The sequence below is a fragment of the Episyrphus balteatus genome, chromosome 1 (genome assembly GCF_945859705.1).
Source record: "Episyrphus balteatus chromosome 1, idEpiBalt1.1, whole genome shotgun sequence".
In the NCBI taxonomy this organism is placed as follows: domain Eukaryota; kingdom Metazoa; phylum Arthropoda; class Insecta; order Diptera; family Syrphidae; genus Episyrphus; species Episyrphus balteatus.
The window spans coordinates 97,224,282-97,238,293 of NC_079134.1; the positions used below are offsets into that span (position 1 = coordinate 97,224,282).

The 14,012-nt window shown below is 32.8% G+C and overlaps 1 protein-coding gene across 6 annotated transcripts in view; it reads right to left on the bottom strand.

Moving 5' to 3' along the window:
- The window catches only part of LOC129906641 (uncharacterized), a 215,412-nt gene that overhangs the window by 126,901 nt on the left and 74,499 nt on the right, over positions 1–14,012 (bottom strand). For all 6 annotated transcript variants that reach the window (XM_055982469.1, XM_055982465.1, XM_055982466.1 and 3 more), the window contains exon 6: positions 9,469–12,818. In XM_055982469.1, the coding sequence (XP_055838444.1) occupies positions 9,469–12,818 (3,350 nt within the window). The remainder of the gene's footprint in view (positions 1–9,468; positions 12,819–14,012) is intronic.

Consider the following 14,012-nt stretch of genomic DNA (forward strand, 5'->3'; position numbering starts at 1 on the left):
TCCGGCGGTGCTCAAGAGATGGGATTGTATCAGTAATGGACCTATCACCTATCATTTTAAAAGCTCTATTTTGAATTCTATCCAAATAACTCAAGTGGGTCTTAGGAGCACCTGCCCAGATATGGGAATTATACTCGAGCTTTGGGCGAATATATGCTTTATAGATTATAGCCAGATCAGAAGGGGTGAAATATTTCTTACATCTTCGGAGGAAACCTAAGCATTTCGCAGAGTTTTTGGCTACATCGAATATGTGCTCATTCCACAAAAGGTGGTTTGTAATGGACATACCTAGAATCGAAAGCTGATCAGTTTCCTCTATGCAAGTACCACTCATGGATAGTGGCAAAGGGGGAAGGTTTCGTTTTAATGATAGTAAGCAGCATTGTGTTTTAGAAGCATTAAATTCTACGCGGTTTCTTATTCCCCATTGGACAATGCATTCGAGATCAGAATTTAATGAGCTTATCATATTTTGCCGTTGGAGTTCCACATCCGAAGGACATGGGTGTGAATCTTCAAACGAATATGAAAAGCTGAGGGTACTATCATCTGCGAAACAATTTAATGGATTAGAAGTTTCAGAGAGCAAATCATTAATGAAAATGAGAAAGAGAGTCGGAGACAAAACGGAGCCCTGGGGCACACCAGCGTTTATATTATGGGTTTCAGACTTGAATCCATCCAAAACGACTTGAATTGAACGCAACAATCTTACTTTCTCCAAAACGATGTAAAGATTTGTTCCACTGATCGGAGATAAACCATCAAATCACCAGTGGACCTATTGCTACGAAAGCCATACTGCCGGTCATTAAGAAGCTTCCGTTCTTCAAGATATTTCTTAAGCTGGAAACTAATCAGCGTTTCCATGACCTTGGAAAGAAGGGACGTAAGTGCAATCGGACGATAGTTAGAGGGTGAAGAAGATTCGCCTTTTTTAGGGACAGGCTGGACAAATGCTGTTCTCCATCCACTCGGAAAGAGACCTGTAGAGTAGGACAGATGGAAAAGCTTACGCAGTGGTTTTGCCAGCGTAGAAGAACACCTCTTCAGAACTATGGGAGGGATACTATCCGGGCCAGCGGATTTGTGTATGTCAAGGTCTTTAAGAACTCTTGCCACTGCACGAGTACGAAAAAAGATAGGTCCCATAAAACTATTTACTCGCTCAAGTGAAGGGGGAGTCATGACACTTTCTGTTAACGTTGAATTGGCAGCGAACTGCCTGACGAGAAGGTTGGCTTTCTCAAGAGACCTAACAAAAGGAGTGTCATTGAAAACGAGCGTTGGAACCGAAGATGTTGTAGAGTTTCGAATATTTTTCACAAATGACCAAAAATTTTTACTACCTGTGGGACACTGTAGTATTTTTTGTCTTAATTTTTGCTCATGTAAAAATTTGATTCGTCGAATATGGGCGTTGCTGGCCTTTCTAGCTTGCTTAAATCTTATCCGATTTTCCTCATTGGGGTTGGCTTTATAATAACGGAACATTACCTCTTTTTCCTTGATAACCTCTTTGCAGCTCGAATCAAACCACCAATTCTCTTTCGATTTGATTGTTTTAGCCCTAATCGGGATAAAATTTCTCATTCCGGAGAGAATTAAGTTTGTGATCATATCTGCACTGGAATCAACGTCACTATCGATTAAACATAGCGACCAGTTAAAGTTTTTGAAAAAAGCGTTGAGACCCTCCCAGTTGGCTTTCTCATATTGCCAAACAGTTCTCTTAGGAAATTTTTCTGTAACTGGATTTTTTTGACAAGAGAAATTCGCAGATATGACACAATGATCTGATGTGCCTAGAGGCGATAATACACTAACAGTGTATTCATCAGGGTCAGAGGTAAGAAACAAGTCTAGAGTATTTTTAGCCCGACCAGCGACGTCCGAAATTCGAGTCGGCTCGTTAACTAGTTGAGTTAAGTGGTTTAACTCAGCAAAAATCTCAACATACCTTCCTTCGGGTGTTGTCTGGCCCGAAAAGCGAAGCCAAGAAGAATTGTGTACATTGAAATCGCCCGTAATGACGATTTCAGTGTGAGGGTGAAGGGTAACAATCCTTTGAATGGAGTCGGATAGAGCATCAAATTCATTAGAAGTTGAATTACTATCCAGATTTGGACTTCGATAAATAAAACATGTATGGATGATGCGCTTGTTAATTGTAAATTTGAACCACATGAAGTTAAAATTAGTGTTAATGCACTGACCGTATTGTGGTTGAAGTTGATAGGCAACATCATTTCGAATATAGATGGCGAGACCGTGGTGAGAAAAGAATAATGGCACCAAGCAATACCCATTAAGATTGAATTCAGAACATTCCGAATTTTCACTTATCTGGGTCTCACCTAGTGCCAAAACAGCTGGCCTGTTTTGCACAGTATAAATGTACACATCGCAAAAATTCGATCTAAGCCCACGAATGTTGGCATAATCGACCCTGAAATTACCTACCATTTAAATATACTAAAACTTTAAAAAACCTTATCCGACAATTATCTATATTGAATGTCTTACATAAATTCCAATTTGAGCTTCAACAAAACAAATTATCACTAGTGTTATGCCAAAGATCATATAACTAGTAAAGATGTCGCACGTAGAACAAACTTCTGTGCTTGAAATTTTCTACCATCAGATTTTACCCATAGGTCCAAAACATGTATCCAAGAATTAAATTGTTGAGAAACATTTTAAAATTTTTCGATGACTGCGTAGAAAAGAGAGGGTTGATTTTTATAGATGAATTTATTTAATGGGAGGAAGCGAGATAGTAGTTAAATGTTGATACGAATAAGGAAAAGAAAAAAAATACATTTGTCTGCGAGAATGTACCTATGAAATAATTTTTTTTTGTTAAATTATTCAGGAAACTGATATTAACACATGATTCAAAATAATAATTTAAATAAGAATAATTTTAGATATATATATGACACGAGTGTATGAGCAAAATTGTGTGAAAATGAATTTCAACCCTCAAATTGTCAATAGGTCCAAATCATTATAATGCAGAAATCCTTCGCAACATTAAAAAAAAGTTCTTATCATGAGTGGGAAAGAGAGAGTTATTTTTAATAGATTTCTTAAATGGTTAGGTTTTTAGTTTTTCAAAAATTCATATTTTGAAACGCAGAAACCCTTAATTTTTTTTTTCATTATCTTTCAAATGGCATTTTTCAAATTGTCAAAAAAATGTCCCCTACCTACAACTATGTCAAAGGTCTACTTCATGTTTTAGTTTAAGAAAATCGTTTATAACTTAGTTTTGAAATTTTCTAGAATTTTTCAAAACCTTCGTTAGCCTTCCAATAAATGTTTCTACCAATTTAAAAAAAAAATCAGTTTTCTACAACGTTGCTTTAAGAAAATAGTCACTTTATTGCAATTTCGTTTTACCCCTATTTACCCTATTTAATGATTGAATTTTTAAGAATCCTTTTGTGGTATTCACCTTTACATTATTACCTTTCAAATAAGTTATAGAAGATTTTTGTATCTCCAATAGTATATTTTTAATAATTGCAAAATAACATAAATGCAAAGATAATCGCCTAAGATCATGAACAAATATTTTATGCAACATTTTTAATTTTTTTTGTGTGCAAAATATTTTCAGTTGCAATAAAAATTTAATTTTATATCCAAATAGGTATTCTTCAGTTGCAATAACATTTTTTTATGCAAAATATTTTTGGTTGCAATCATTTTTTTTTTAATTTCAAATGCATTTTTAAATAGAATTTTTTACAGCCCTGATCCACACTAAATAAATCTTTCAATATCAATAGATACCTACATAACCTACCTCACTAAAGAAAATAACAACAAACCAAGAATGATCATTTTTATCACTTCCTACCTACCTGCCTACCTACCTACCACTTGTTTGAATTTCTTTTTCCAACCAAAATACAATGAACTACATTTTTCAAGGACGATTGCTGTCGCAAAGGAAAAAAAATCCTACCTTATTACGTGTGTACTTACACCTAAAAGCAATGCGCCTGTGGCTTTGCGATTATTCAAAAAGGAAACAAAAATATAGAAATAGAAAACCACCCTCCACTTAAAAAAATATCTAAATATCTAACTACCATCGAAAAAAAAATTAAAACCAAAAAAAAACTGATCAACCTTCTTCTGCTTACACGTATACCTACCTATACCTACCCACCTCAAGCACACCAGTCACTTGCAAAAGTTGTTTTTGCTTCTTTTTTTCATCAATCTTTAAAACTAGCCATCTCGTCTTCGCCCTGCATGTGCGAAGCAATCCAGTTGTGAAACAAAATATATACCCGCACGGCAAAACGATCCTTTTTGTTTTCATTTGTTCCTATTCAACTTACATCTCGGTCCTTCGCATTTAAGAAATCTATTAAAAATAACTCTCTCTTTCCCACTCATGATAAGAACTTTTTTTTAATGTTGCGAAGGATTTCTGCATTATAATGATTTGGACCTATTGACAATTTGAGGGTTGAAATTCATTTTCACACAATTTTGCTCATACACTCGTGTCATATATATATCTAAAATTATTCTTATATAAATTATTATTTTGAATCATGTGTTAATATCAGTTTCCTGAATAATTTAACAAAAAAAAAAAATTATTTCATAGGTACATTCTCGCAGACAAATGTATTTTTTTTTTCTTTTCCTTATTCGTATCAACATTTAACTACTATCTCGCTTCCTCCCTTTAAATAAATTCATCTATAAAAATCAACCCTCTCTTTTCTACGCAGTCATCGAAAAATTTTAAAATGTTTCTCAACAATTTAATTCTTGGATACATGTTTTGGACCTATGGGTAAAATCTGATGGTAGAAAATTTCAAGCACAGAAGTTTGTTCTACGTGCGACATCTTTACTAGTTATATGATCTTTGGATATGCCTTAGTGACAATTTGTATCGATCCGCCCCTGGTTATTTATTAATACATACAATAATCTGTCTGGAGTCGAACTGATAACGATTGCGGCATTATGAGATGAAGCTCCACTCACAATCACGGTTGCCACTCGCATAAAAAATTTCCTACCAAAGTTTCCAAAAAAACCTACCAATTCAAAGAAAAACCTACCCATCGAAAATTTTCGATTTTAAGATAATAAATTCTTGTTAAAAAAAACAACAGCAATTTCCTACTGATATTTTATTTAAAAAAATAAAAACATACATTTTATTGATTAATATTAATACTAATTCACAGTTCGTTTTTTGACGTGATAACGTCTTATAAATCGATGAACCATGGCAGCTACCACAAAACGTGACGCCATTTTCTAACATTGCACTCTCGCACTTTCGCCAGTGCGGCAAAAATTTCAATTCAAAATTAAAAATAAACTATTTTATATACAAAAATCTTCTATAGCTTATTTGAAAGATAATAACCTAAAGCTCAATCCAAATGAAGGATTTTTAAAAATTCAAAACAGGGGTGATTGGAACAGACATTTTAAAATAAAGTAGATTTCGATATTTTTGTGATGGTGCGAAGCAGGAAGTAGATTTTAATTTTTTTTTGAAAAAAAGAAGTAGATCTACTTCAATTGAAATAAAGTGGTACCACTGATGAGGATACTGCGTTTACATACATTAGTTAATATTATTACTCTCGGCTTAGATGGGCACATTTGTTTGGCACAAATATTTTGGGTAGATTTGACATAATTACAATTTTTGTTTGTCAATTATTAAAAATAAAATTATTTTAGAGAAAGAACTTGGAAAAACCTACCAAATTGACTTCAAACCTACCAACCTACCCAAGGTGAAAAAACCTACCCAGTTTGGTAGGATCCTACCCACTCCGGCAACCGTGCTCACAATACCACAATCATTAAGCTAATTCGACTGCGAGAATGATGGGGGAAGGAAAAGAAGGAAAACTCGTTATGCACATGCACTGAAGACTATTATTTAGAGGCGCGAGACTTTTTTTTTGTGATTTGGCGATGCTTCGGTTGTTGTTGTTATTGTATTTGTATTTTTTTTGGTATTATATAATTTGGTTAGGGACAGTGAACTATTGTTTGTTTTTTTTTTTTCTTATTGCGGGAGAGGTACTGAGGTGTTGTTGTTGTTTGTTATTGCACTTTTTATGAATTTATTTTATATGCACGCCGCGAGGTTATTTTTTTTTGGTTTAATTTGTGGGTTTTATGTATTTATATTTTTTATTAAATGGGCTATTGTTTTTTTTTTTAAATAATTATTTATTGTAAACAAAAATAAAAACACAAATGATAAAAACTATGTAAAAAATTAAAAACAAAACGAGAACACTCTTTTCCGACGGGACGAGACTTTCACACGTGCGTTGCCGATGGGAGGCAAATCGGCACTCCCATAAACCGGTTAGTGGAAAATTTTGAAAATCCGTTTTTAAGTGTAAATTAATTATTTGTTCAAAATGGCAACTTTTTTTTAGAAAAATGTGAGAAACACACAATTTGAACTACAAGTTTAGTTTTCGTTTGACATTGGATGTAAACAACTAATTAACATAGTGTTTGGTAGATATTATCTATTGTATCGATAGTTTCCACTATCGATTGTATCGATAGTTTTAAAAAAAACTATCGATAATATCGGTAGCCTTGTGGTAAAATAATTTGGAAGTATTGAAACTATCGATAGTTTTGTGAAGTATCGATATAGGGTAGATGTACCAATACCCGAACAGTTAACGGTAATTCAAAAGTAAAAAAGCTGCAAAAAATTATTTATTGAAGAAAAAAAGTTAAAATATTTTTTTACGAAAGGTGTAAGAATACTTCATTATAAAAAAATAAAATTTTGTCAATGAGTACAAAAGTTTTCTTATAAAAAAATAAAAACCGAAGGCATGTCGTTTTCACCAGAAGCCGAACACAAGGTGCCTGATTCCGAACACTAATGTGCCTAATTCCGAACACCATAAATTTTAACAATTTTCTTCTATTATTTAGATAAAAACTCTTTTAGAATTAATTTAAATAACAAAAATATGGAACTTTCAAGGTAAACAAAAATGTTCCATACATATATATTTATAAACCATATAGGAAACGGGCCTATATCATTTGGTTCTGGCTCTTCAATGGGCTCAGTTTTGTCGGTGCTTCCGATACAAATTTAAGAACGGTTTTTTAAAACGAACTTTTTTTTAAGTTATGGCTATGAATACGTAGCGTTAGATGTGCATTCTAATAACTGGTTGGTAGACATATAAGAGAAAGTTACTATGGATGCATTTTGTATGGTCGACCGCGAAGGGATTAATTCCATATATGCGCAATGCATTTGTACAAAACCAAAAAGGTCTTTATTTTCTAAAACGTGCACAACAGTCCGCAGAAGTTTGCTTTTGTCACCTAGGAATTTTCCAACGTTCGTTGCCTTTTAAACTGATCCATTCCCACATTGAAGCTCGACAGTGACTTTTGAGCTCCAACATCTGCCGGCTACATGTGTAGCACGATGTGGGTTGTATTCGGAGAAGAAATGAAGTGCATTTTTTTTATGAAATATGAATAATTATTTATTTTGTTTAAATATTTATAAATTTGTATAAATATTTATTAAAAAAAATATTAAATAAATAAAATTAAAAGCAGTTGCCTAGTTCCAAACAGTACTGTTCGGAGAAAGGAAAATCATAAAAATTGGCTTCCTATTTCCGAACAGTTTAAAATAAGAATAAGTATATACAATTTAAAAAAAAAAAAATATTAAAATCAATTACTTATTGTCTAAACTAATGCATAAAATTATAAAATTTAGCCTAAACTTTATTTTTATTCAAAAAAACACTATTTCATGTGACCACTCAAACTAATTTTTTTACAAAAAAAAATACGATAATTTTACGCATCTGATCCTTCCGACAAACTGAAAGCTATTTGAACAAGAAAATATAGATTTCTGAGCGAGATATCGCAAGGAGTGATCGAATATAGTATATAGATTCTAGTTTAACCGGGTTTTTACTTCTAACGGGACAAAACAGTTTGATTTTACATATTTAAGTGAAAAGTGTTCGGCTACTGGAGCTGTTCGGAAATGGGTACATCTACCCTACTCGATATTTTTTTGTTATCGATGCTATCGATAGACTGTTGAAGTTTAACCAACACTAAATTGACAGTTAAATTAATTTTTAATGGAAAACATGCAATGTATTTGTGCAAAAGAGAACAAAAACAGCGAAAAAACGATAAACAATGTAAAAAAATTCGATTTTTATTAAATTTTTTCAAAAAAAAAATCACAAAACTTTCAAATAAATTGTTCAAAATTGTTTATAATGTCTTTCTACTGGTAGCAAATAACGTTTGAGCAGAAACAGTGGAAAATTCTCAAATCGATTTCTCGGGTCCGAATAGGGCGAAACAGTTAATGGCGCACCTGTCTCAGACAGGTCGAAAAACTTGCACAGTGTATTTAGTGATACCAAATTAACAAATTACTTAAGAGTTTCAATACATGATCAAAAAAGTCATGATCTTAAAAATGTTGTTCAGTTATTGTTAGAAAAAGAAAAAGAACAGTGCGTAAAACATGGAACCATCCCTCAAAATGTTATTGAAATCGTTGAATCTGTCTCCGCGAAAAAAAAAACTAATATATAAGACAAAATAATTCCAAAATGTTGTATTTGCCTAGAGGAAAAAACCCTCAAAATTTCATCGAAATCAATAACCATAAAACTTATATGTGAGAAAAATAAACGTAGCTGTGGGCGCATATTTCTAAAAGTACTTCCAAAATATTTTATTCGCCTAGAGGACCAAACCCTGAAAATTTCATCAACATTTTTAAAGTTGTTACAAAAACAAAATTCTATGTTAACAAAGTGGGCGTGGCAGTGGGCGGATTTTTCCAAAAATACTTTTAACTCGCTTAGATAAACAAACCCTGAGAATTTCATCGAGATCGTTAGAGCCGTTTCCGAGATCTCAATTTTATATACATATATATGTATATATTTATATATACATATATAAACAATTTTAGCTCGTTTAAAGTTATAAGATAATCTCGATGAATTTAGATATGTACATAAAGGGGTAATAATATTCAAGGTTCGAGCAGACTGGGCAAAGTTTAACTTATCATATAAATATGAAGGTGTTTTTTGTGTATTATTTTATGCAAGAAAAATACAACATCTTGCAAAAATGTAGCAAATTATGCTATTAAAAGGAACAAGCAGTTTATGCAAAGCGATGGAATCAAGCTTGGCGTAAATTATTTTAAAAATTAAATCGTTGGATTTATGAAATTCGGATTTGAGTGATTGGATTCAAAATTCACTTTAATCCAAACTAAATCCAGAGTGAATAATATGGTTGTTAAACTAAGAAAATTTTTCAACTGAAGTTTAACCTAAAAAATAGTCTAAATTTCTACTACAAAACTGGGGCTAAGAAATATAATATGTTATAATTCATACTCACTGGTTCAAATAATTGTAAACTGTTGATAATCCAGCCAATTTTAGTATTCCATTGAAGTTTGGAACTTTGATCAAAAAATCCTCACCAACACGTTTCACTACAAACTTCGGCAAACCTTCTATATTAGCATGAAAATATCCATATTCTGCACTTGCATTTGATGAACCAGCTGAACTTGCTTTTGTTGCAGTTAAAGACATAGTTCCTTTATCAGTTGCTTGAAGGTTGAAATTCGTGTTAATACCTGAAGACATTACTTTTTCAGGAATGTCTCTGCCAAATGCATTAGGGTTTCTTATTGAACAGGATCTGCTGGCTCCTGCATCGTTGTTATAATTTGTCTCAGCTTGCGGTGGTGTAATGATCGTTGTGTTTTGTGTTGGGGAACTTACAATAGCGAATTTCTTAAGACGTGGTAGGTCAATAGGTATGCCTTTAACTTGTGAAGTCTTTTTATCTGCGGACGAGTCTCTTCTAATGGTAGATGAAACAATTTCCGCAGGCATTTTTTGAATTGGTTGTACTCTAAACTGTGCCCGAGATACAGGTGTTCCCGTGCTTTTTATTCCGACTGCACCAGTGGATGACGATACAGTATGTCCTTGAGTTGTATTTTGCTTCGCAGTATCAAGAACAGTCTTTATGCCATTAAGAACCTTTGATTGTGCTATAATATTGGTAGCAATCTTTGTGGATCTATCTGATATGTGTAAAGGGTCATATTGGGGTTGTAGAGAAATATCTGTTGATGAGGATTTTACACTAGTTAAAATTTGTTTCGTTGGTATTTGGTTTGGCCCTCGCTTAAAAATCTTTTTTTGTTGGGACTGCAGAGAGTCTGGCAAATTTTGTCTTAATATTTGATGCGGTGAAGTGGTACTTGGATGGTTATTTAAGGACACACGCGCAGGCATTCGTACAATTTGACGTATTGTAGCAGGTGCTCGTAATCGTGCTCCTGAACTAACAGAATTCAGTTCTGGCGTTATCAAAGGAGAGTTTCCTGCTGATATGATAGTATTTAGTGTTGATGGAGTTCGCACTACTAATCCACCCTTTCCACGTACCAAAGTTTGCTGGTTATTACCCAAAATTTGATCAACTATATGTCGCTGTTCTATTTGACGAAATGTTGCAGGAGTTTTTTGCAGCCGCAAGGCTTGTGATGCGTTTTGTGGAACAATTGTTTTTTTTCGACTTTGATCCATTTGAGATGCACTTGGAATCGTCGTGTTTTGCTTCTGTAAAGGTGTGACAAATCTTGAACCGGAACTTAGCGTTATTGGAGCAGGTTTTTGAAAACCTATAGGTAAAGATTTTCTTAAATAAGTCAAAGGTTCGGATGGGTTTTGCTCAACGTCTGGTGTTAACTTTGTAATTGTTATATTTTTATTCAATTTCATTGAAACTTCATTGATTTTCGTAATATTTGAACAGATTTCGGTGGTTCCTTTCTCTCTTTCAGTATGTAAAATAAAATTATTTTGTTTGAAAGTTGAGGAATCATTTGGTTTATTGTTATTTGGACTTGACGAAATTGAGCCCAGATGATCAGGCGATACAGACAATACAGTATTAGCATCATTCTTTGGAATTTTAAGAATTACTTCATCAGGGTTAACATCGTTAGTTGCTTTTAAATTCATAGGTATGTAATCTTCCGAGGATAAATCAAATATAGTATTAATTGGCAATGGTTGTTGTACTTTTTTCTGTAAATTAAGATTTTGGTTTTCGGGTAATTCAATTATAGAAGGCTGCGAATCAGTTGATAATATAGTAAAAGAATTGCTAACTGCATCAGACATAACAATGGGATCCCGATCGCATTCGTTTTGAATCACCATTAGAGATGAGTTTTCTCCACCATAAGATATGGTGTAATTTATTTTGTTTGAATTAGTTTTTGGAAAATCAATAGAAGAAACTGGATTCGATTCCGGTTTTCCTCCAAGAACATTTGGAGCAGAAGGAACAGGAGGAGCGACTATTAATGGTGCAGACGCCTTATTGTCGACGATCACGCAATCATCATCGTCATCATCCAAATAATTTGTGTTATTTAACGTTTTAGAGTTTTTATTTTCTGTATCTGCAAATGTTTGAACATCATCAATTAGATTTTGCTGAGTTTCTAAATTTGTTGATGTAACAACGTTTGAAAGCACCACGGTAGGATGATCTTTACTGCTTTGCTCAATTTGAGAGTCTTGTTGTACTTTACTGTATTGGAGATCTTGTTCGCTTTCTAGAATTTGGGGTTCCTGTTGCACTTGAATACTTTGTTGAAATGGAGGGTTTAATTCAGTTAAATGTTCTTCTATTAGTTTAACTCCGTCCCTACAAATTTTCTGGATATTACTATTATTTGAAAAACTATGGTCATTGGCATCTTTTAAATAGGGTTCATTAACTTGAACTTGGACAAGCTGGTCTTCCTCAACGTCAAGAAATATCTTTCCACATTTTTGTACAACCCAAAATGCTGTTGTGCTAAATGATTTAGGAATTATATGATGTCTAGATTCATATACCTCTCTTAGCATCATCTGTCCATCAACACTCTGGAGTAGAACAAGCTTGGGTGCGGTCACACTCTGTCGATATGGTCCAAAGTAAAGTTTTCTTCTTGATTTTGGTGTTACATAAGCATTGAATAAAGATTTTTGACTAAATTGCATTTTTACAATTCGGTTTTTGGCAAGAGCATATGCCATTACTTTTTGAATGCGATCCAATGTGAGAAGGTCTTTTAGTTCCGGTATAAATATATGTGAAAAGTCATTACTAATATCTAACACAAGCCAATGGTGATTAGAGTTCAGTTTTGCGGGTGGAAAAATCTCAAAAAGTTCGCTGCTAAGTATTTTTCGAAATGATATGTTGGTTCGCACAAAACCATATGCTTGTGACACCATTTGTTCCAATATGGTTGTTGCTTGATCGGAGATGTTTCGTTGCATTGGTAAAACTTTGAGCTTCAAACTGATAGTATTTTGATCTGGGTGAGCCGGATGGGCTGGATGGCAAAAAGGAGAACTCGGAGTTTTTGGTTGGAAAGAAGTATTTGAATCACTATGCATCGAAACAGTATTGTCTATCGGTGGATCTGTTATATTGTTGGCAGAATTAGCTGAATTTGGTGAAGAATTTGATAAAGCACATAATTGAAGAGCATCTTGACGTTTTTTATGTTCATTAAATTGATTGTTGATTAAAAGTCGACACAATACATTAATTTTTCGTGTAAGCAGTGGATGAGTTTCGGGGGTTGGTTTTGGACAAATTCGTGTTTTATCAGGGCGAAGGAAACCCTTCACAATCCAATACATCTTTTGACCTTGCATGACCTGCAATCAAAATAAAGCATACGTTAGAATCAAATAAAAAAAAGAAAAAAAATTGAAACAAACATTTATTAACAAGTTCAAAAATTAATGTAAATTCCAAAAATTGAGTATCAGAAGGTACAGCATAGCAATGTCAATGTTGCTGATTATAAAAATGTTAAATTTATATTTTGCTCTATAAATTGATTTCTTTCATTACGAAAAGATTACATTTTTAGATTGATTTTTATTTGCTATAGTATTGGTGTGTATTTTTTTCTGTGAACAAGGCAGCAATCGCAGTTGTCAAATATTGATTCGACCGTTGATTTTTTATTATCCGAAGATGAGCTGGACTAATAAATTAATTCACTTAAAATTACTTCCAATTGAATTCAAAACTATTTTCATTCTTTATTGAAACCGAAACAAATTTTATTATCAAATAAAAACTTGTCAAGCAGATGAATGCCAATGTTATGCTTAGTGGTGTTATTAAAAGAGGCGTTAATCTGCCGAAAAATCCAGATCTGGAAAATTGATCTAAAGATCAAAAAATAAATCAATTTTTTGGCCAAACGAATGCAAAAATTGTCAAAATCAGTTTTTTGACAGATCTTAATCAAAAAATAAATTGATTTTTGTACCAAAAAAAAAACCCTAAGCTACAAATTCTATACTCTAACAAAATTAATCATGTTCAAAATAACAACAGTTAAAGTTTAATTTAATTATTTTATCTATATATAAAAATAGATAGATGTGTTAATTGCTCCATTTCCACATTTAAGCAAAACAAAAATCACGAAAATTGATGTTATTCATTTTATAAATTGATATTTTTTGAAAAGAATGCAAAATATATTTTATTCCGCTTGCAAATATAATGAATAATTAAGAATAAAATCACGTGAAAATCAAAGGCAAATAACTTTAGAATTTGTTTCTATTTAATAATTTTTTGTACGAATCTGCCTGCATTAAAAAATTGTGCTGTTTTTGTGAATGTCTCTAGTAGAGGCTCTCAATTCACAATTCAACCAAAAATATGTATATAAAAATGATATAAAAAATGTCTTTGAGCGGTAGCAGAAAACCATAAATTTGTGTTTGTGTCACCAACTCTTTTGATTAGTTGCACACATCGTGGTTTTATTGGAACCTTTTCATGCAAATTGCACGATATTTGTTAGAATAAAGAGAAAGATAGGACAA